Raw genomic sequence first — 24676 nt, 5'->3', positions numbered from 1 at the left:
ATAAAAGGAAATCTGTAGAACAGTTGACCCTGCAGACTATCATTGGAATTTTCCGTTGTGTTCGAGTCCAAAGCGCTTAAAACATTTCCTACCACAAAGTTATGAGTTCGTCGATCATAAGAATACATTTTTCAGCTCGAGGAGAAGTGTTCGAAAAATACCTCTTTTCCAAAATTTGAATTACAGTATCTACCGATCGAATTAACTGATTCTGATGGGGCTTCCGAAATTCGATGTTTTTTTTTTTTTTTGACAAAAAGAAAATTTTTTCCTTCGGAAACAATCTGATGTGAATGTGCGAAGCTATTTAAAAAAAAAAAAGCTATTTGACATTTAAAATGGAAGTAGATTTCACACTTCAATAAAAATGATAAGTTTCAGGGCGCTTAATCAATCAAAAGTTTTAAAATTTTAGTAATTTCGAAAAAAAAACCAATGCAACGGCAAATTTCATAAAAAGATAGCAGATTTAATTGTAATTTTTATTTGACATAAACAACAAAATATAAAAATTAAAGCTTATTTAAAGAGCTTTTAGGTACATTTTACAGAAATTCAACACAATGTCGCATTCAAGAGTTATTCGATTAATAAACTGTAAAAAAAGGTATTTTTAGAAATTAAAAAATTTTTAAATTCTGTAATTTGAACACTACATAACCGATTAAGCTCATCTTTGAACTTGACCTTTATATTTATCAGTAGAATGAATATGCTGAGTGAAAGGGTTGAAAAAACTATCTTTTATGTTTTTTATGTTTCTTATAACCTGTATGTATATTTAGAATTATATCTTTAATATGTCGTATCGTACATTTAGAAAATTTTACAGCAGACAGTAAAAACGATTCATTTTTAACATTGATTAAATGGGATTCAACAGATGAAAATATTTATTTAAAAATAGTTATTAAACTATTTGACCTTTAACATATAATATTGTTATGATTGCATTTTTCAAAAAAAGTCAATTTGTAAAATTTTGTGGGATACGGCGTATTAGAATAGCAGTATCGATATATTCAGTAATACTAAATGAAATACTCCAAAACAAATAAATTCAATATGACCGTATAATAGTCTATACCATAAAAATTTTTTTTTAGAGACAATATATAAATTATTTTTATTTTTTGTACTTTGTCAATATAAAAAAATTTTGTTTTAAACAATAGATAACCAAAGAACGAAAAAATTTACATGATGCATATTCAAATATCGTGGCACGGTGACTCGAATTAATATGCATAGGATGACATTACTGGTGCATGGAAACGTTTCACTAGGTTCAGGCGACCTCGCGTATACATTCGCGCTCTTAATTCTGACTGCGGTTGTTCGTAGCCTCCAGATGATAGAGAATTTCATTTTGGCATTTGATTTGACATAAAAATAATTAAAAAAAAAACATAAATAAACAAATGAGAGCAAAGAACAAACCTAAAAGAAGAGAACAAAAATACAAAACAATAGAAAGTGATTCCGCAGTAGCTGGAGGCTACTAAAAATGACACACTTTCAAATAAAAAAATTCATGTTCTCCTGGATGAAATCACTTGTCCTGATTGTCAGACAACGTTATTGATCCTTCACCATTGATCACTGTCTCTCGCAAGTTATCCCGACAGCGCGATAAAATCATACTCGTACAGGCGAGGATAAAAAGTGCACACGATGATCGTGCCAATCAAATAAATTGATCATTGAACTGGGAAAAAAATTCGTTTTATAACTTACCAAGTATGACGAGCTTGACTGTTCTTCCAAAGAGTAGCTCATCATGGTCATTCTCAATAGTGCACTTCCATATACCATCATCCTCCAGTCTCGCGCTGTCAATGTGAAGTGCTGCTGTTGAGGAATCTCCAATGTACCTGTGACCTGTCCCGCTCATCTCTGTTCTAGTGTCTATTGTTATCATATCCACTGGCACATCATTGTGTAGCCATTTTGCTGGTCGCATCCGGTAATTTCTGGAAGATACTCTATTGTTATCATAAAGATATGAATATTACCATTTTTAATTCAAATACATATGTAATTATGATAAATCAGAACAATATAAGCTCTTCAAGGTTGATCGAATACGAAGTATAGTTTATGTTGTTGCTATTGCTTACTTTTTTACTCGCTAATGTTGCTTTTCTCACAGACTATCGCTAACTCATTTTTTCTTATGGTGATTTTATGAATAAAAATTTTTTTCAATCTATGTATATATAGGAGACTTTCTAATATAGATATAGTCACTCATCACGATATCTCTGGAACTCTAATAGTGCCACTTAACAGTTACTTCATTATATTTTTAGTATTACAGTGTACATCTAGTTTTTGAGAAGGTTTACTCTTGTCTGCCCTCATTCATTCTTTGTTTCGGCTCTTGAGCACAATAACCCCAGTGTTTCTTGCGCTCACAAACACACACCAGTTCTCAGTCACAGTTTTCGGGCATTTAAACTTCTTTCTCTCTTACTCTCACTCTGTCGTTCTCTCTCACACTCAATACTCTTATCCGGACCCAAACGATCAAACCTCAAAGCACTCTCTGTTGACCTGTCTCGACTTCACCCTCAACTTGCTATACTCGTCTTTACTCGCGTACTTACTTACTTAAAAAATAAAACAGTGTAGAAAGCATTTAGAGTAAAAATTGACTAGAACCAATATAGTGAAGTAATTTTTTATTTATTGAATATAATAATGTGTATAACAATTATGTTGAGATTGTTATATCGATTAAAAAATATTTTATAAAATTGTACACAAAAGAAATTGACCTGGTACATAAAATGAAAACAAACTCACTCTATCCAAAATATTAATTCAAAATAAACGCATTCATTACGAACTAATCCAAGATTTTTGATTAAATTATAAGATGAAATAATAAATATTAAGTCTGAAAAGATTATACTATCAAACCCATATCAGATAAAATTTTATATGTGATGTATTAATAATTATTTTACATTTAATTGATATGTAAATAATAAAAAGATGGAGTTATTATTTAATTATATTTTATATTAAATATAAGTAAACGAATTAGCATTCATTTATGACAAAAATTTACTATTTTTCTCGAAGAGCTCAAAAACTTAGCAAGTGCAATTTTGAGCGTTTAAGTATGAAAATAGCGGGAAGTTGCAGGGATGGTTTTTAGGGTTATCGGTTTTCCTAATTTTTTTATTATGATGCAATGAAGTAATGCCTTAAGAATACTATAACTATTTCCAGTATGTAAAACCCGCAGGCCTTATTACCCTAGCGTAGTAAAATAATGCCAATTCGCAAGTTTTTGGAAAAAATTAAATTTTGTATTTGTTTATGGTGAAAATTACCATTACTCCATTATATTTTATGGCTAATGTATTAATTTAAAAATTAATGATACATTGCAATAATTAAATGCAATATTTTTGATATTTTTAAAAATCTCCCTTAACCAAGCCTTATTACCCGCCGGTATCTTACTTCTCAATACTTAATAACGTATAGAAATCGATTATATAATACATAACATACTAAAGGAAAAATGATGTTATAATTCATGGCATTGATGCCACAATGGACTCATCAATAAGAATGAGCGTGCTTATCTACTCTACTGTGAACTGTCATAATAGGAGTGATATTTGGAAAGTAGAATAGCACACAAGATTGAGCCTAGCAGCATATAGCCGTGAACCATGTATGTGTCTCGCGGCAGTTAATGTTTTAATTGAATATTATCAAAATTCTGCTACACAGTTTAGTTAACGTATGAAGGTTTCAATTGAATTTCATTGTTCAACAAATGTTAAAAATTTGAGTTCATTCCTATTCAACGCTGCTATCTATATGGTGGCTTGAAATATGAATTTACGTTGTTAGGTCGCAAAGGAGTGGTGTTTTCAAAAACATCGATGTTGCGCAATGAGCCTAGGGTCTGTGGCGCAAATTTCTAAAAACGGGTGTGAATTTGACGTCCAAGGTGAAATTAATAAAAAAATTGATTGAGAAAATTATTAAATTTAAAATCTCTTATTATAAACGTTGAAAATTGTAAAATCATGAACGTCTTTAAAAATTACTTAAGTAATAATATCATTATTGATATTTTAATTTACAAGAAAAAATATTATTTTTTAGAATTAACGTAATTATGATATAAAAGTATACTTCTGACTAAAAAAAATTAAGATTCTTAAGAATAATGTTTTCTAGCAGTATTACGTGTATTAATTTTCTCCCTGGTCACACAATATTGTTAAGTTTAATTATGAGTGTACGGAGAATAGCTGAATTTCATTCGAAGAATGTTTCAATCAAACAAATAATAAACAAACGTCAGCGTGTCCTGTACGAAAAAATAAGACCAGATACGTAACCCTACTCTTGAGACCCGGTTCTTGGACAAGATGATAAAAGCAGAGTGCACGGGTTGCTCGGGGCTCTTCTTCAGGGGCTTTTCATACTATGAATTCTATTAAGTAGATCAATTAGTGAAATCACATAGAACCGTATAGTTCCCCACGGCAGTTGTCAGTTCTTAAACGAACGTACGTTTAGAATAATTTAATGAATCAATCAATTATATTAATTAACATTTTGATCTAGTTATTTCGAACATCATTCCGAAACCATATTTACGACCCTGAAGATCATTTCATATCATTTTGTAGCTGTTGTTGTTGTTTTTGTTGTTAAATTAGTAACTCTCAAACTCAAGAGATAATCGGAACGAAACGAAGATTGCAGAAAGGCTTCAATGTATAGGCCATCATTCAAAAGTTAAAAATCTATTATATTGTTCTGATTTTATTAATGTGGAATAAATATTGATTAACTGACCTGGCAAATGGTAATAATCTAGAATAGTTTCCACCTAATTCGCAAGGTAGGACAACTTTAGCCTGAGGTTTTATGACAATTTCTAATGGTGGTAATCTGGATGTGTCTTTTATCACAAGAGGAAAGTTGGATGGTGTTGACGTTGAAGCGACGAACCACGTCTGATCATCAGGAGCTAGTAATGCCGCGGGCTGTGCTACGTTGTCAGGAATGGATATGGATGTTGCAGCCGTGGTTATAGTGGTTGTGCTAGTAGTACTTGTCGTAGTTCTTCTCCCTCTTCGGCCTCCTTCTTGCCTATCTCGAAGAGCAAATACTGCTTCATTTATAGATCCACCTGTAATGCATAATTTCAAGACGTTGACATAAAAATATAATACCATTTATTTATTTGATTATTTTTGGATAAAATAATAACATACATGGGGAGAAAAATATAGTCAGAATGAGAATACGTAGCGCTATTTTGACTATGAGTCAATTCATCAAAATGACGATCCGCATCTTAATTGACTTAACTATACCAGATCCTCATGTTAACAAAACAGTTGCCTGTTTTGACGAAACTAAATATATTTACAAGAGTTATTCTTTGTATGCTTGAATTAAACAAATGATATTTTTTTTTTTTTCCGTGTAAACATTATTATGGAATAAGTTTTACAAAATTGAATTTCAATAAGGAAATAAGTAACTAATAAAATTTTTATTCTCAAGCCAATGAAATAAATTGACGTGTAATGTGATCTGTGAACATGATGATTGGGTTAATCGAATCAGTAAAGTTTCAAGGGACGGATAAAATTAAGCAGACACTTTGGTGAAGTTCTCATGGATTCGGATCATCTCCTCGCCAGTCCCGTGGGTTCTCTTAGTTAATGCTGATAAATATATTCTCTGAGCCGAGGCCTGATCTGATTATCCTGCTACTGGAATTCGATAAAGTATCTGGCAAACTGCGGATAGAGTCTGGTACCTTGCCTTTTCCACTTTATGTTGTAGTCTAGTCTAGTACGGACGGCATCGCTTCGTTGCTTCGTATACCTAAAACTGCCTATCTTGTTCACTCGAGTAAGTCTCGACAGGAAACTAATTAGGCCTTCAATGAGCCGCAAATAGAGGTAGCTATAGTTAATGTACTCAGACATATCTGATAACTTAGTATTTAAAAAAAATCTCTTGAAGTACTCTTTAATTTTGTCGTATCGATACAACTTGCAAAAAATTCACTAAAATTTGTTTTCTTGAAAAACAAAATGTTATCGTAAAAGCTTAATCTTTTATTTGCTTTAGCTAATCCTCCACTATACAAGATTTCATGGATCATTCAAGCGGAAAGAACTCCATTAGCAAATGGAAGATAAATGAATTATTCAATGATATCTGTGTCAGGATTTTTATCAAAACATAAGAATTGCATTTGATTAATTTGGATTTGCAAATTTACGTTCACATGTTTTTGTGATTAGTTTTGAGAAACGACTGTAAATTGTAAATTTATTTTAAATTAACATGTAACTTTTTTAAAAAAATAATATGAGATTTTATAGATAGAGATGTACTCAAGCTCAATGAGTGATGGCAAGAACGTTAATATTAAACGCCTATCGGTAGCTGAACCTCATATATCTATAGAACGAAAGGTATATTAATTAATAGGTCAGAAACTGATGATTCCCTCTTCAGAGTTTTGTTTACTTTATAATGACTTCAATGTCAAAAAGCAATTAAGATTTTTAAATTCGTTATTCGAATAACCGAAATAAATCATAGCAGTATTTTATGAATGCGTTCAATTACGATTGGCCATCCATACAATTTTCCGCTAATTTCAAATGCTAAGCGCTCCAATTCCACTTCGTATAACATTTTTGAGTTCTTCAAGCTCAAAAACATGGTTTTATAGTTATTTGGAGTTCTTCAAGCTTCAACATAGAACCAATCTACGCTTTTGAATTTTTTGACATACTCGCGCGCTGACACACACACACACACACACACACACACACACACACACACACACACACACACACACACACACACACACACACACACACAAATTGCTTCTTAAATTCTAAAAAGGGTACTCTGTTAAAATGAATCAGTGGAATTTCAATGATTTCGACTAGTGAATGACAATTTCACTGATTTAACCAGTGGACATACCAGTGCGCATGCGCTCCGATATTTTGTTCTCTAATTCGATCAGTGAATTTCACTGATTTATTTTAAGAGAGTAGAGATCTGAGAATTCGATTTTCGACATCTGTGGCACAACCCGTATCTTCTCGATTTTTTTTTAAATCATTGATTTTCATAGTGAGCAGTTAAAAAAATTAAATCATTGTGTTAGTTAAAAATTATTGTATTGTCTTTTTATACTAAAAACTTTAAATGTAGTTAACTCTAAAAATTTGGTTCTATAACGTCCCGCTAATTTTATACTCGAATTGCTTGATAACATTATGTGGATAATCAACAAGCTCTCCAATAAAAATAATAAAAAACTTTTCATTGTTCAATCAATAAGGCGTCTCCTGAGTAAGCTTAACTACTCAATAAGTTTTTATAAAAATCAAAACTCTAGCACCAATTACATTTTCTAGTAGAAGAATTATATGGTTTTCAAAAGTATTAGTAAATTACCAATGAAAAAAATATCTTTTGACTTATCCGATAACTTATATATTGGTTAATCGAAACTATATCTTTAAGCTAAGATAATTTTTTACTTTTTTAGAAAAAATTCAAAGGTTATTTTTTTGTTAAGCTTGCTCCAGTAGTTACAATTTGCATTCTCCCTAATGGAAAAGAGTTTCGCAGCTCCATTTTTCTATATAATAAGCTATGAAAACAATTTAACGTTTTGGTTGTAGTCTTGGCGGAAAATAAAGCGGAAACTATAAAAATGAGCAGTATATTCTAATCGGGATATCACCATTTTTAGCATTAAGTTAAAAAATTTATCAAGCTAGTATTTTACGTGCTACTTCTTGTATTACTTAATTCGCCTCTTATGCATACTAAATATATAATTCAAATTTAACGTATTAGCAGCCGCATATAAGTTGTTCTCACGTACTTGTTTAAAAATAAATTGCATACATCTCAATGCGGTACTTAAACTTAATGACATATCGAGCTATTGTGCTTTTAAACTTTTCTGATGGATTTTTTGTTGGAAAATGTGTTATACATTTAATGTATTTTTGGGATGTCTAATGCAGGTATCTATTTTATATATATACGCAGATGTATGTGTGTTTAATTAAGAATGTGATTGGATCTGGTATTCCCGTGGTGCCACTGTTACAGGAATCTCTGACAAAGATAAAACAAGCTTGAGAACACAAATAATTTGAGTTAGGAATCGCCGTAACATTAGCATGTCTTCACCATTAATCCCTGGTGAGCGACTCTTCCAAAAGTCGATACACACAGTATTACAGTGTACACGTTGCAAAGGGATATGCACGAAGGGAAGTTTACAGAGCCTCATTGAAGCCTGTCGTTTACTTGCTTCAGTAAATACACTCTAGTATTCACAAATAAATACAAACCTTACGTTGACCGTCAACATCTAACAGGGAATACGATCATCCATGCATGTTAACATAGAAACAAAATTCTATTACTAATTCTAGTTTTCATTCTCTAAGTTTCGTATTTCAAGTTTTATTTTATCAGATGAACTTAGATAGTAAATCGAATTATTGCGGGTGTCTTCATGGTAGAATTTTCATCTAATTTTGCTATCGTATATAAGTAGTACCTGTAGAACATAAATTGAAGTAATTCTTGATGATTTTTCTCCGAACAGCCGAATACGAAGAAAAAATAAGAATGTTTCTTGTATAAAAGATAAAATATGAAGGTTGAGTAATGTAAAGACTAAATACCGCAAACTCATCAGTGCACGGAAAAAAAAGTTTTCTGCTCTGCACTATACGAAATCGCTACATTGAAAAAAAGTTTTCTGCCCGGTACCATCTACTTTATAGTAAACAGTGAATCGTTACTGGTACAGTCTATACAGCTACGAGTAGCAGTCTGGATAGTGACCGTCAGGATTCATTCGGGTGCCTTTCACGGTACTATTGCTTTCGTTAGTATATAGTTTTCCTAACCTCACTCTCCTCTAGATAGTAACGTGTAGATCGTGACAGTAGCGATCTTGTATAGTGTAAAGCAGAAAACTTCTTTTTCAGTGTACTGTTACGATCTACACGTTACTGTCTAGGTTCAGGTATTCCCATCATATTTCTTATCCATTACGCTCATTGATGAAAATTGTTGTTTATTGAAACATGAGGACGGGTACTTGCGGGAGAGGAGTGATATTTTCATACCTTTATGAAATCTTAGTGAAATTTAGTATGCCTGCTATTTGAGAAATTACTTTAGACAAATTTAAAAATGAAAAGTGGCTATTAAAGAAATAGAAAAAATAGGTTGTTATAATAAAAAGAACACATTGAAGCAGGTAGAATCATCTCCAATATTGCCTATCTAACTTTTACTTCATCATAAACTATTAATTTTACTAAGATTGAAAGTTATTTCAATTAATATAATGACATGAAGAGTCTTTCCTGGGAGCCAATCTTTAATATCAAATGAGACGCTTTTTATTATTTTATTCAATTTAAGATAACTAATACAATATTCGATTGAAGTAATCTACCTTTAACACCAAGAGTAATACAAATACTCTACCAGAAATAAAAAACGTAGTCAATAAATTATTTATTCTTTAACTTTGAACGAATTGTGCCTATATTATTTTTTCATTCGATAATTTCGTTAAAGCAATATTACTAATTAATGAATATTGATACATTTAACTTAGTCACATAATATTATATTGTGCAACTAATTTGATAAGTTATCGATTGTCTATACAAGTTACAGTTAGTATTTTTTATTAATGCGGAGATAAATTTCGGTATAAAGTTAGGGAACCAAAGTTGAGCCTCGGTGAGGATTGAGAAACGAAGACAATAAAAAAAGAAATTAAAAGTTCAAAAATATAAAGTGAAAAAATTTTAAAACAATAAAAATATTTTTATTTCCAGACATAAACATGGGCTTGAAAGGAATCCATTAAATATTTTTATTGTTATTTAAAAATATTTAAATATTTAAACAAACCTCTGGAGCTGTATTCGTTTAAATCTTTTAACATATAGTACACACCTAGGGCAGGAAAGTAAGAAATATCTCAGATTACATGCAATTGTTACTGCAATTGTGTATTTTTTTTCTTTTAAGTAAACTTATCGCACCAAAATAACCGTTTGATTTCGGTAAAACTTTATTACTTTTTAATTATAAAATGAATAATCACTTTACTAATTATTTACCGATCATATCAACAGGCGTGAGGATATTGTTTATTTCACATGAATGATGAAAATTGTTACTGGTACAGAATAAAATCAGAATTTCCATTATCTATCAACTCTACAGATAATATTGAAGAATATCTCACTACTCTTTACTGCACTACCGCTAACGTGATCGCCAGGGAGTGCTTTACTAACGAATCAAAATTTTACGTAAGCTTTTCTTTTTTTTTAAATCTGTACCATTGAGTAATAACGATACCGTTCATTCTTTATTCCAAAGGGTATATGCCCTCAAACGGCTTTCATTGTTGTTTTGTTATGTGCATTGCTGCGTTTCTATGATTACATCAGCAACTGTAAAATATAAAAATAGTGGGTGTGAGAAAAAAATGTCTGTAGGAAGAAGCATAAAACACGGCAAAGCAAGAACCTGGTTGACATTATTTTTAGACCAATATGATATCACTGTGTACATTTTAGTTTGACTGCCGATGTATAGATACTAAAGGTTCTCAATGTTGGCCGGAGGCCACATAATCCGTAATATATCAACTTGAAAATCGCAAATCATACGTAGGCTTCAGAGAACATGGAAAGATAGGTTTTATTGAGCGATCACTGGAAATACGTTGCTGAGTTTTAGCTTTAAACTAGTTCAGTATTAACGTTGTCCTAAGTTTTTTGATGTTACGCCAAGACTGTTAGATATCGTGCCAACACGTTTTACATTTAAAAAAAAGTCTTATACCTCTTTGTAAAATTTTGTTGCTACTAAAAATAGTTTTTGGTTTTCATTGTTTACGTGATTATTACGTACATTTGTGAAAGAAACTTTTAACAATTTAAAGCAAAGATTATCATCATCAGTGTGATTCTTATAATAATTTTGCATTATAATGTGTGAGGTCGGTATACTAGGTCAGCTTTATGAAGTTGCCCTTACAACTTTCATAATAAAGCTATTTTCTTTTCACTTATAACTTTTTCGCACATTGAAGAAGAAAGTTTGGTCAGATTGTTACATGGACTGGTGAATATTTTATTCAGTCGTTTGATAAAATAAAAAGAATACCTGTTAAAACATTAAAACAAAATAAAATAAAAAAAAAAAAAAAACAACATTTAAGATTAAGTAGACAACTGAACAACAAAGACTTTTCGCAGTGTTGATAATTTTATGTTAGAAGTGTGTTCGCTTTTGTAAAAAAGTATAGGAAAAATCGACAAGCTAGGAACAATTGTTTTCTCTTTTAGTTGAGGTACAACTTTTTTCTCTTTTTCTTTCCGCCCTCTAACCATGACCTGGCTTGTTCGAGCGACTATTATTAACGAAGACCCAACAACGAGTATGCTAGCTTGAGCATACGTGCTTGGTATTTTGAATAGTTGCAGCATTCATCGTTCGTCACCATGCAATTATCGTCGATGGTGATGCCATTGAGGAGGGTTCTCCAATTAATTCGAGGAATCCATTGGTTCTGTAGGAAAACGACTGTATCGATTCATTTCTTTTATACCGTTCTGTTTGGTTTTTTTCTTGTTTTAATATTGTTTGCTGCTTTTGTAAACATCCAGTCAACTACAAATTTAAATTATTGAAAGCATTTCGAGTTAATTGGGAATGAGAATGTAAACGACAGGAGCGCAAGCTAATAGAGTGTAAGATCTTTCGTTTACGAGCATGTCATAATTTAATGACATTTATGTCTCTGTGAACGCAATTCAACGGATATTATATAGAATGTTATTTCTGTGGAAGTTTCTCGATCAGATGACTTGGTTTATGTTGACATCTTTCAAATATCGTCTTCCTGACATTTTCGACAACCAAATTGTGAGTTAGAACACACGTTGTGTACATAATATTGTATAGATATTTCAATTTCCTCGTGCTCTATTTTTATTGTATCACCCAGATCTATGTCAATGATACTGATAATCAATTTAAACTGGGGAAACTTGATATAAATTTGATAAGAATCATAAATAAGAAATATAATCCATTATTCTCATGAATAAATTGAGTAACTTTATAAATTTTCTACTATCACAATTATTTCTTATAAGTTTTGCTATCTTAAGTTTTTTGATGAAAGAGGCCACTAACTTTTCAAGTGCACGACCACTTGAATGAAAAAGTGCAAGCTCTTAAAAGGTAGAAAGAGTAATTACCTTAATTCTGTTTTAGATATAATCAGTAGAAGTTCTTACAATTAACTAAAGACTCCCAGAGCTATTTTATTTTATTCAATCGGTCACGAACTAATGATTCAATTAAATAATACATCTACAAGAAGTTAATGAACTTATGTTGAGGACGTCTTCTATTATGAAATGTAAAACTTTTACAAACCAATTAGGATAATATATTTAACTAATTAGTAAATTATCACGACAATGAAAATTTTTGAATGTTTTTTACTCAAGTATACTGCATTAGTATTAAAATTAATAATACTAATCAAAATGAAGCAGCAAATATAAAATTTTCTTAATTGAGTATATAACTGATGTTGCTGTAAAAGTGTTTGAGTATACCTAGTTCTGAACCTACTGTCAACTTTTTAAGATCAATCAATTTAATATAATTCTTTAATAGATTCAATAAATCACAAAGCTATAATTAACGGTATCTTTTGTAGATTATTATTTTATCTAGACGAATAACGTGACCAGAAAACAAATACTCAATAAGCCTGACACATCTGCCATCCTCGTTGTCATTCTCTGAAGTTTAGTACAAGAGTTATCCTGTTCACAAGAACTTGTATTAGTTTTGGCTGCGAGTTCGATAGAGAACTTTGACAGGTTTCTGCGTTAAACAAGTAGCAGTACAGTTCGAAGAAGACCAAGACATTCGAACTGCATCACGATAAACTGGGTCCCATTGGATAGATCTTAGAAGTTTCATTATCGGCCTCCTTCCGTGTCACCGAGTTTTATCTATAGCTTCTAGCTTTAAGTCTGTCAGGAAGATCGGTTGATACGTGACCTCATGGGAAATGCTTTGAATTCAAACCACTCAAATAGAATAAACTATTTTAATGAATTTTGAATTCAATTAACATTTTAATTTACCTTTACTTATTTATATTGACTTTTTAAAATTCGACAATAATTATCTATTTTCACTCATTATTATCATAGATTTATTGTTTAAAGGCAATAAATATTATATAATAATGATTATAATTCAATGCATGGCAGATTTAATATCGTATTTATTCACATTGCAATTAATTCATATGATTTATCAGAGTTTTACACTCGCGACACGCTGGATAGTTACAAACTTGTAGCCGTTTTCAGGCACGCTTATGGGATTCGACTGCACAGTACTGTTACCTCTATCCTCCATTTCCTCCCAAGAGAGAAAAAAAATACTTCCATACTCCTGCCCTCCAATAAAATGAATGACACACGAATCGTACCGGACTACGGGTATTACAAGCGATATTTAGTGTTTTCCGATACACGATGCGTTTTCCCAGTTGCTATATTTCCTCTCAATATCTTTTTGTCTTTTTGTCATTAACTTTTTTTTTTAACGTTTTTAAAATAAACTATGCTTCTTGATTACTGCTGCAGCTTTAGCTGATACAATTAGTGACTCTATACCAGTGTGGTCAGATCGTGCTCTTTTCTTACCCCCACTTTGTAGGACACTCTTATCTGACTATATTGAAAGCGGTACAAAGTGGGGGTAAAAAAATTGCACGATCTGGCCACACTGCTCTATACACAATCTTATCTTAATTAATCATTCTTTATTATTAATATTAATTTTCTTTAAGTTAATATTCGGATATTTTGATAAGTTTTATTTTGAGAAATATAAAATGGTAAAGGGTTAATTATGATTAATTGTAAATTTAAAGGTAAATAAGTTCTCTTATAAATCCTGTTATATGTGTAAAAAGCTATTATCTAAGCATACAAATTATGAGTAGAATTTATTAAGACAAAGTAGTGTAATAAGAAGTGGATCAATAATGTCACTAAACAATAAGCTTGAATCTCGACGACACTTAATAATATTAAGCAAAAGCTAAATGTAAAGCACAGGGACGAACAAGGTGTTGAATTAAAGTTTAAGTCAATTAGTTTTGCATTAGCTGTAAGTAGACATGACATAGAGGTAAAAGAGCCATCGGCCAAAGTTCTAAAAGCTTTTAGTTTCCATTAATGAATACCTGTGTGAGTGACATATTGCTGTATATAGATAAAAGTTATTAAATCGATCGGTTTTTTAAATATTCAAATGTCACCTGTATGTATTATAAAATAATACCATTGAATGTAATGGACAGAAGGCCAAAGTAAAAAAATGACTACTATTTTTTTTCGAACCTCTCATCAATATGTTAGCTTTTGATACTTCAAGAGAATTCAACTTAGCTTAATTTCTCACTGTACGTTCACAAATTAAATCTTTTTCGAATTATGAAAATATTCCTGAAACTCAAGATTCTCGAGATTTACGCTCTAATAATAAAATAAATAAATATAAACGCTGTGGATACTGTCCAAGTGCTTTAGATCGTAAAACATATGTGTGATGAAGGCGTAATCTTTCTGTGCACACAACGCATAGCTAAAATTAGTATGGAATGTAGCATCCAGTTTCCATCTCACTGTTTTATTTAATTTTCCCTTCCATAAGTATCATCGTTATAAAAAAATAAATAAGTTCTTATGTTTGTATGTAACTGAGTTTTATTATTTCATTATCCCTTAATTTGTCTTGATTAAATAAATATATTTTAATTCGAAACAAATGATTTTAACGGGTTCTGAAAGTACGTTCAATCTCTTTCCTAACGCTGTTGGTGAAAGTTGTCTATCGATTAATTTCGCAAAGATCCGTGATTTTAAACAAAAGATCATATTTTGACGATTTTTCTTTAATTTTTTGCTACAATATCCAGAACAAGTTTTTTTTTTTTCCATAATTATTTGATGAGCATTATCTTCTTCTGTATCCTCCAAAGTATTGATTAGAGAGAAATGAACGTTGAAATCGATTAATTTAATTATGAAATATAAATTATTGTTATGAGGACATGCCGTTCCGATTACGTGCGTTAATATCTCCAGATATTATCAACTTACTTTTGACAGTAAAGGCCTTGCCTCTGGCTCCTCTTATTGAGGAGCCGTTTCCTCAAAAAACTACTGATAAAAATAAATGAATATTAAGAGGTACGTTTTTCTTCAAATGTATTTTTTCAGAAATAGCAAATGAAATTAACAATCAACGTCATGCTACTATCAAACAGTTAGGTACGCTCATTTTGGGGTGATTATCCCAAGATTATAAAATATTACCGCATAGTGACATTTTAATTCGAATGATTTGGTCTGGGAATATTTTGTTATGAGAAAATTTTGTAGCAGGAATATTTGTTCCAGAGATATTAACGCGAGTCACCTGTCATACCTACGTACGAATTAAACGGGTTTTCGTGACAATGTACTTCTTGAAGTCGATGTAACCTCAATCTATATCTAACATTATATAACAATCATCCATAATCTTTATTCAAAAAGTTGGGTTCGGGAAAGAGTCTCTATGGTTGAGAGATTTGTCACAGACTGGTTTAGTCTTTAAACACTTTTTGCATGTAAGGTCTAAACCTCTTCTCTTCTTTAGAGGCCCATGTTTTATTTCAACAAAATTTTGTACCTTAATAAATATTTGTGAGTAATAAAATAATAAGTCCTTAAGATTTAGCCAAAAGTGTCTTTTTCTTTAAATAATTGACGTGTTTCTTAAAATTAATACAAAAGTGGTATGTATATCGAGAAAACTATGAAACAAAATACAAAGAAAAAAGTTAAGAATTGTAAACTAAAATTCATTTTTGTTTGAAAAATCTAATTTATAGTAGTTGATTTGGTTTGGAATGTCGGATAAAAGTTTTTCGTTTGAAATGTTGCAGTAATAATTGTCAGTCTATCTATTACTTATATGATGTACTTGTACAGAATTCTCTACACCACCTTGTGTAATGTATAGATATTATACGAGACTGTAGAAAAAAAAATTATTATTAATAAAATATATAGTAGGTTGAAGTATCGTTTTAACATATTTCGTTATTTGGCAACTAGCAGCAAGAGAAATTCAGTAATTTCGCTTTTGAAGAGTCATCTCAGAAACGCTTACGTGAAGCAAATAAATTGCAACTTTGAACTCGTCTACAAACCAAAGAGGTCAACTATAGTGGAATGGATAAAGCGTATGGATGGATAATTTAATAGAATTACGTAGTTAAATGGGAGGAAACACAAAGAGCTGAAAAAATTAAAGAAAAATGCCTCAATAAGAGAGAAGACTACTTAACGACATAGTTTGAATAGAAGAGAATGAATAAAGAGCGACAATAAGATGAAATTTAATAACAATTTCCTTAAACGAAAATTAAATGGTTAAATCGCTGGTTCTGGCACGTCTTTGGATGGTTCAAATAGAACTGCGGCTTTATTTAATATTAGCCAGGTTACCAGGTTAAATTGTTGGGTAAAACCGCATTTAAATTTGCATCTTAATCGGAACCCTATTAGAGTAACGTCGTAACGTTGTTGCAATGGTTGCCGAACGCAGTAACGTGCGAAATGTTGGATAATATAAAAGCCATTGGATTCGACTGCTCAACCGCTTGGCAAGGTAGATGGATACGTTGAAAAGACAGAGGGAATTTATAGAAAGAGACTTTTTGATCCGAGCGACCGGATAATCGAACCGTTTCATCGGTGAATAGGCTTTGCTGATTGACTCCCATTGTTGTCAGACGATCACTCATCGCTTCCGCCACGGATCGTTTCCGCTTTTCGAAAGTTTATACCCGATTTCCGATTTTGATTCTTGATTCGAGTGCACTCGGCAAAGAGTGAACCAACACAACTGACTTTTTCTTCAAATGGTCAAACAAATGTTAATTTTATTTTATTTTATTTATATTTTTCATTTTCTCATACACTTTTAATTTACTTTATTCATAATGGTTTACTATTTTTTAGCAAATAAACTCATATTTAAATCTATGTCGATCTTAGATTAAACAATGAATATTCAATACTTATTGAAAGTGTAGGAAATACAAACTAAAATGAGACTGTTGCGTAATTAGTAATTCTAATTACCGACTGTGAAATTGAACGCTGTCTCTTATTCATGTAGTATAAGTCTAAAGGTAGCAGATGCTAGTCTAGCTTCTAACTGTAGATATATTGTGACGCATGTGCAGTCCTTTTCCCTCTTCGTGCGGTAAATATAGGTAGTCATTTGCTTTTCGTTGTCTGCGCTCAAACTCATAACACGTGTTAAGACTTACGATTCTAATCTAGTTATTGTCAATGACGTTACTGATCTACATAACATTCATTAACGCTCAATAATTATTTTTAAGTAATTTTCGTTTATGTATTTACTCAATAAATCTTATTGGAGGAATTTAGAATTCAGTATTCACTGGACACGTATTTTGTAGAAATAGCTAAATTGAATTAATCTAGTTAATTAAATGTGGTTTAAAATTACCAAAACATCGAGATCTTCAGCGATCATGCCTTCTCTGCCGAAGGTTCTCAATACTAGTACCTATGATAGTTTTTAATGATAGACCATCTGGCGGAGGGCGCATAATTGCTGAATTTTCTTCTTATATTAAGAGAAAAATTTGAGATGATAAGTTCCTTAACAATGGAACTTTTTGAATGCTTTAGCAGAGTTTATCTGTTATTGTTTTTAGTTCTATCATCAACATAGACGAATTTTCGTGTGAGACGAGATAATGTTTAATGTATATTTATTTTCTAAAAGAAATAGAAAAACATTTTTGAAAATAATAAAAATTCATATTTTATATACTCATATCGGCCAGGAAATTTTTTTACACGTTTTTTTTTTTTTTTTTTTGAGCGACAAAGTTTTTCTACATGAAGTTCTATTAACTCTAAATAACTGATCTAAAAAAGTCCGAAATCTTGGAAAATTACTTTGACTTGTTATGACAAATTAAAAGTTTTTTCCACTTAGTTACACTTCTTCTGACTTTTAAGAAAACGTAAACATTTAAGAACTCTAATTCGTACTAATAAAAAATCATTCTCAGTTTTTTCAGAAAAACATTTCCACAAGGGAAAAACTAAAAATATTATTTTTCATATAATCTGCATTGAAAATGCGAGTTTCAATGCCAATTGAGCCAACCAAAACTAGACAATTTTAGACCAATGCGACTGTTGCCGAGCAGGAATCAATCATTTTTTCCCGGCAGGCAGAAAATTATCATTTTCTGCCGGCGAGATGAAGTTGCAGCTTTATTTTCAATCCTATTAGAGTATCTTTTGTTTACTTTATACCTTTATAATTGTCATTCTAACCGTTAACTGTACTGACATATTATAATTCTGATACTAAGCATAAATAAGAATGATAAAAGACAACTATTCGATTTATGAATAATGATTAGTAAAAAATAAATCATTAATTTCTTGAATTGTAGTTTTCAATTTTCTTAATAAGTTTTATAATAAAATGGTATTTTTGATATTCGTCTCAAACTATCTAGTTTTGGTTGGCTCCAGACATTGAAACTAGCATTTTTAATGCAACTTATATGAAAAATATAATGAGTGACTCGGGATGAAACACGATTTCAGACCGTGTGAAGTTATCTGCCCGAGTGAACTATAAATATATCTACATTCATCAAACGTGTCATCTTCTAGATTTTTGTAGATGTAGATAACTGTAAAATATTTTGTCCCGGAAATGCCGCGAACAAAGGAAACAAATAAAACATTACAATCTGTAATTAATGAAGAGAAAAATTTTTTTGAAAAATTAAAAATATCAATTTACATCTCAATAAAATAATAGAAGAATACCTTGAACACTATCCCATATTTATAACATTACTGACAGCTTCAGTTCATAAATAATCATAAGGCACACATTCACAAATGAATCATTCATTTTTTTTTTGATAGATCATTATGATTAAAAATGAATTAACTTATTGTAAACAAATATGAAAACTTAGAATTCCAATTACCAATTCTACAGCTAGGGTGACAGTTTCTCGACATTGGAATATTCCCGAGGAGCAATCAATAGCGTCCCAGCGGTTGCAGAGTGATTCAATTACGATTTTACGATGCGAATGCGGTAACATTAACACATATGTATATGTATGTACATTTACAGGAATATACACTGAGATAGGAAAAGTTTCATTTCGATCACACAATTAGGGCACAGTAAACGTGCAGCTCTGCTTGCTCTAAAGCATGTGAATATCTTACAGGCGATGAATCTTCAAGCAGCAGTACTAAACGAATTACAGGGCATCCGGAATGCCACCCACACTCGCACCCATTGTACCATTAGAGTCCACTGAAAACAACCAATACAACCTTTGTAGTGTTAGAGCAAATGTAAACCAACTTTGCACAGCAAACTAATGTTTAAAATACATGATTGTCGTTGCATTTTTACTCGCTCTCCTTTAACAAACTCAAATTAAAGATAAAACTGAAGAATTTCCCAATTTAAACTAAATTTCAATGTTTAATTTTTAATATTAAAGTATAACAAAAGAAAATTTAATAATTAATGATAATTTGTCTAGACTTCGAATTTAAAATCTGAGATAGAACTTGATTACCACAGTAAATTTTTTATTAACAGTTCAATAAATTTTTCATGAATACTGTAATAAAATAATAGATCATTTAAATGCATGTACATGTAGTTATCAAATTTGATTGGAATTTTCTTGGCAAATGATCAAATCTATATTTTCGAGTACTACGGTACAATAATCTATTGCTTTATATTACTATATACAGAGACCAAGAGAAACCAAAATCGTTGTCCACTATTGAGATTCAATTCACGTCTGATCCTGCCTAGAGCAAACTCTCGAGCTCAGCACAAACTCGTGAATCATGCTGTATTGGAAGAGTTTTAGATAAATTTTTATTAGAATTACTTCATTGAAAGAACAATCACATTGATACGTAATTTATAATTCATAGGGGAAGGGATGGAGTAAATAGGGTACCCCCGAAATTTCGTAAATAATTTTTTTTTCCAAAAAGCTCTTGGAGTTTTCTAAAGTATATTTTAACGTCATTTGCAACAATTTAGGAGAAAAAAAAATTTATTTTTTTTCTAAAATTTTTTTAAGTAATTTTTATCGTCATTGTACAACATAATACATTTTTTTTCCACATCTAAGATTTTTTTTTAGATTTCTAAGTCCTCACTACATTAATCAATGATTTAAAAAAAAAAAAAAAAAAAAATAGATGGCTTCAGTACGAGATTTTCGAGCTCTAAAAAAAAGCTCCAAAATGTATGAAAGTTGTATTTGTAATCTCGAAGAGCTCAAAACTTCGTGATAGTAAATTTTTCGAGCTTGAAAACATCGTGAGGTTATAAAAATCGATCAAGTTTGTAATTTTAAGTCTAATAATATCAGAATTCCGCTCTTAAATTCCTATTATTTCTTCTGATGAGTTACTTGTTTGTGATAAGACACATTTTAGCTGACGTGATTTTGGTAGAAAATAAGCGAACACGACGAAGAAGAAGCGATGAAGTCAAACAAGAAAGAAAAATGACAATGACAGAAAAAGTATCAAGAAAAGACAAATTCGATTTAGAGAATGCTATATCTGGTCAACGTCTAGATACCCGCAAAGAAGACAACTTTCATAAAAGCATTGAATCTGAAAACATTGGAAGAACTTTTATCGGAGTACAGTAATATCCGCAAGTGTGAAGTTCTGAATGCATGCTAACAATCTATTCATTCTCTTCTATGTATTAAATTTTCAGTGGTTTTACTTGAATCTAAACTCGTATTTCGTTTTATGAGGTAAGACCTACTATACTACTATTTTGTGAAATTCTTTGCACACAATCAAATTATAATTACTGCAATATCTACCATGAAAGTCTATTTTCTGGATATTTAACAAATGTTTGACAAAGAACACTTTCTTTACTTGAAAAAAAAAAATACTACAAGTTCCATAACATTTTTCGTACACGGAAAAAAAATAAGTGCTGCAACAGGATCCATTCCTTCGGGAACAACAGGATAATATTCTATGGGAGTAGCAGTATAAAATCTTGTTGTAGCAACAGGATTTTCTTGGTCCAGCAGCAAGATTGATTCTGTGGGAACGACATAATAAAATTCTATTACAGCAACAGGATTTTTCCTGTGGGAACTACAAGATGAAATTAATTATAATTTTTAAGAGAAATTCAAATTTTGAAAAATAAAAAAAAAAAAATTCGAGTAAAAAAATGAATTCGAACTCAAAAAAATTTCAACTTTAAAAACAATGTTCAATTTAAAAGTAAATTCGGAATTTTCTCAAATTTTTTTTTTTTTGAATTTTGCTTTTTAAATTCGATTTTTTTTTAATTTAAAAGGACCCGGTCGTTTAGCGGCCTAAAATTTAAGCTATTTTAAAAATTTTATTTCAATATAAAGGTAATGACTAATGTTTTCGAATTTTTTCTACACTCATTTTTTTACTTATCAACTACACAAAAATGAAAATCGAGACAAAAAAAAATGTTTTTAAATTAAAAAAATGGCGCTGAAGTCCTCCTCTCCACAAAAATGGACCTGGCTGGTGGGAGGTGATTGATCTCTCCCTCTGATCTGAAATAAAAAAAAAATGACGGATTTTTAATTAGTAAGAGTATAGTTATCCAAGAAACTAGAATGAAAAAGAAAAAATTAGACAAAATAGCGCGTAGTTAAAAGTAAAAATTTGAAACTTGTTTTCAAAAAACACTTTTAACCAAGCGTCATTTTGTCAAATATTTTTTATTTTTTTCCATTCTAGTTTCTTGGATAACTATACTATACTCATACTAATCAAAAATCCGTCATTTTTTTTATTCCAGATCAGAGGGAGAGATCAATCATCTTCCACCAGCCAAGTCCATTTTTTTAGAGAAGGGAACTTCAGCGCCATTTTTTTAATTAAAAAAAAAATTTTTTTATCTTGATTTCTATTTTTGTGTAGTTACCTAGTAATAGAATAAGTGTGAAAAAAATTTGAAAGCAGTTACCTTCATACAAAAAAAATTTTTTTTAAAATAGCTTAAATTTTAGGCCGCTAGACCACCGGGTCCCCTTAGACATGTCTTTAGCCCCGACAAGAAAAAATGCATGTGTGAAACTTATTTTAATTGATTAAAAATTATTTATATTCATTCAGTCTGTAACTCTGAGTAATAGAAATGAAAATTTACTCCAAATTCATTCCTGATTGTACATAGTGTAAAATTGCTAAAAATGAACGCTATTTAAAATTTTTAATTTTATCTTGTAGCTCCCACAGGAAAAATCTTGTTACTGCAACAGGATTTTATCATGTAGCTCCCACAGGATTAGTCCTGTTGCTGCACCTTTTTTCCGTGTACATAAAAAAAAATGGTTTAAAAATCACACTGCTTGATACAAAGACTGTGTCACCGGTGATGCCAACTGAGATGATTTTAAAGTTACACCACATACTTATGCAATATTTGTACATTTACCTAGGTTTAAAGCAAAAACTAAGCCGGACATGTCGTATTTAAAATGAAATACCCCAATTAACTTGAGCATTTTTCATAGTACTCATCTTTAAAGTTATGTTACCTTTCTCACCGGTTGATTTGTACGCAATGTAATAATTTTTTAGTTAAAACTAACTAATAATTTTTTAGTCAAAACTAATAGTATTGACGGAACGAATCAATATTATTTTGCAGCATCAGGATTTGAGTCGATTTTTATGCAAATTAAACGTTTCAAACACTGCGATTGATTGTACGACCAGTGTTAGAGTTACAACAAAGCTTTAATACTTTATGACTTGTATGCTTTATAAAAAAAAAATTAACAATAAATTAATTTAAAAAAAAAATCAAATCAAAGGTCATAAATTGTTTTGTATAGACTAGTTTGATATCTTTGATCGTTGTAAATAAATACAGGTACGTCCATTGATATGAAAAATTTTTTAAAGTTTTTTTACAAGCAATCCAATACAAGAATTTTTAACTACAGTTCTTCTAAAAATTTCAGGTGATATTCTATCAACAATCTATTATAATTTTTTTACAATGAAAAGAAAGTTGACTAACTCTTTTATTAGTTACATTGAAACTGAAATCCGTCAAAGGAAATATGAGAATCGTTCTGATTCCAGCATAACCAGTATAACCCTTAAAAATAGAGCGGATTACAATGTCAAATAAAGGTTCGTAGCAAAAATCTGCATTACCATGCCACATAGTAATGAGTCTCGTGTTACATAGTGTGAATTATTATTATTATTATTATTCTCTTATTTGTTCGGGTATAATAAATCACAAAAATCAAATATTTGTTGAATCTACTAAAGCACATCGGCTAAATTATCTGTCAAGCATAAATTTTCTACCATTTGTCTCGGGTACAGACTAATACTCATCGTTGGCTCCTATGTATTCCCTCTACGACTTGTATTGAAAACACCGCACTTACTTATACATATTTATCCTTACTACACTATACTGTATAATGTTCTCTTATTTGTTATTATTGAGGCCATGCTGATACTGAAAAAATTTGCGTTAATCAATAAGACAAAAGCGAGATGTCACTTAATATTTAGATGGTGATCGATAAAGTATGTATCAATTTAGTATTTAACAATTTTCTACTATATCTAGTGTAAAACAATTGTTATTTTGTAACTACTCTTTCACTTGTTATTACATATCAATAAAACTTATCTAAATAATAAAAAAAGTTTGGAAAATCCAAAAGTGCTCGCCTCATAATCTTATTTTCTCAAATATTTTTTTTTTATTTATTTAGAAAGCAAAATATCTTAAAAAAATGTCATAAGTCATAAATAGAGACAATTTCAGTTCAAAAAATCATTTGATTTTTGTAAGGCGAGAGTAGAGCACTGCCTCATCCACTTCGTTTATGAAGCGTGCAATAATTATTTGCATCGATGAGTATTTTTCTTGATAAGTAACTCTTTTACCAATAACCGACTATTAAAGAACATAGATTTTCACGGAAATGATTGATACCGCAGGAAAAGCCTCTTACTGTCTACTGTTTCAAAACACTGAATGATCATCATTACGTTCAATTAAGAGTAGGATGTTGTGCAGTAAGAATTTTGATACAAACTTGAGATAAAAATCTTAGATGAACAGACGTTCAGTGTTATAAAAAATGAAAGATAATTTGTTAATTGTTCATTGAAAGTTAACTGAAGAAATTATAAAAAGTAAAAAATGTTCTGTCATTTCGTCAAAAAACATTGTGGCAAAATATTCAACATAAATACGGGAAAAAAAATTCTCTAGTAAATATTTAGAAAATCGTGAACGTAGTATCATAATTCTCAGTTAAGTTACCCGTGAATGTTTATTTTGTCAAAAGTGACGAAGCAATACTTATTGA

General features: G+C 30.6%; 1 protein-coding gene across 4 annotated transcripts in view; it reads right to left on the bottom strand.

Moving 5' to 3' along the window:
* Tei (irregular chiasm C-roughest protein teiresias) overlaps window positions 1-24676 on the bottom strand; it is a 166228-nt gene that overhangs the window by 71692 nt on the left and 69860 nt on the right. For 3 of the 4 annotated variants that reach the window (XR_012479155.1, XM_074242514.1, XM_074242512.1), the window contains exons 3-4: window positions 4837-5173; window positions 1738-1985 (exon numbers count right to left, since the gene is read on the bottom strand). Coding sequence is in view for 3 of the 4 variants with exons in the window: in XM_074242514.1 (XP_074098615.1) it covers window positions 1738-1985; window positions 4837-5173 (585 nt within the window). In the remaining variant the exon portion in view is untranslated. The remainder of the gene's footprint in view (window positions 1-1737; window positions 1986-4836; window positions 5174-24676) is intronic. The other variant, XM_074242513.1, reaches the window with a different exon arrangement.

This window comes from Cotesia typhae, unplaced genomic scaffold, assembly GCF_013202065.1.
Source record: "Cotesia typhae breed Kobodo isofemale line unplaced genomic scaffold, CoteBio_Ctyphae contig_4, whole genome shotgun sequence".
Classification (NCBI taxonomy): Eukaryota; Metazoa; Arthropoda; class Insecta; order Hymenoptera; family Braconidae; genus Cotesia; species Cotesia typhae.
Note: the sequence above shows the minus strand (reverse complement) of the source record. Positions and strands in the feature narration are given on the sequence as shown.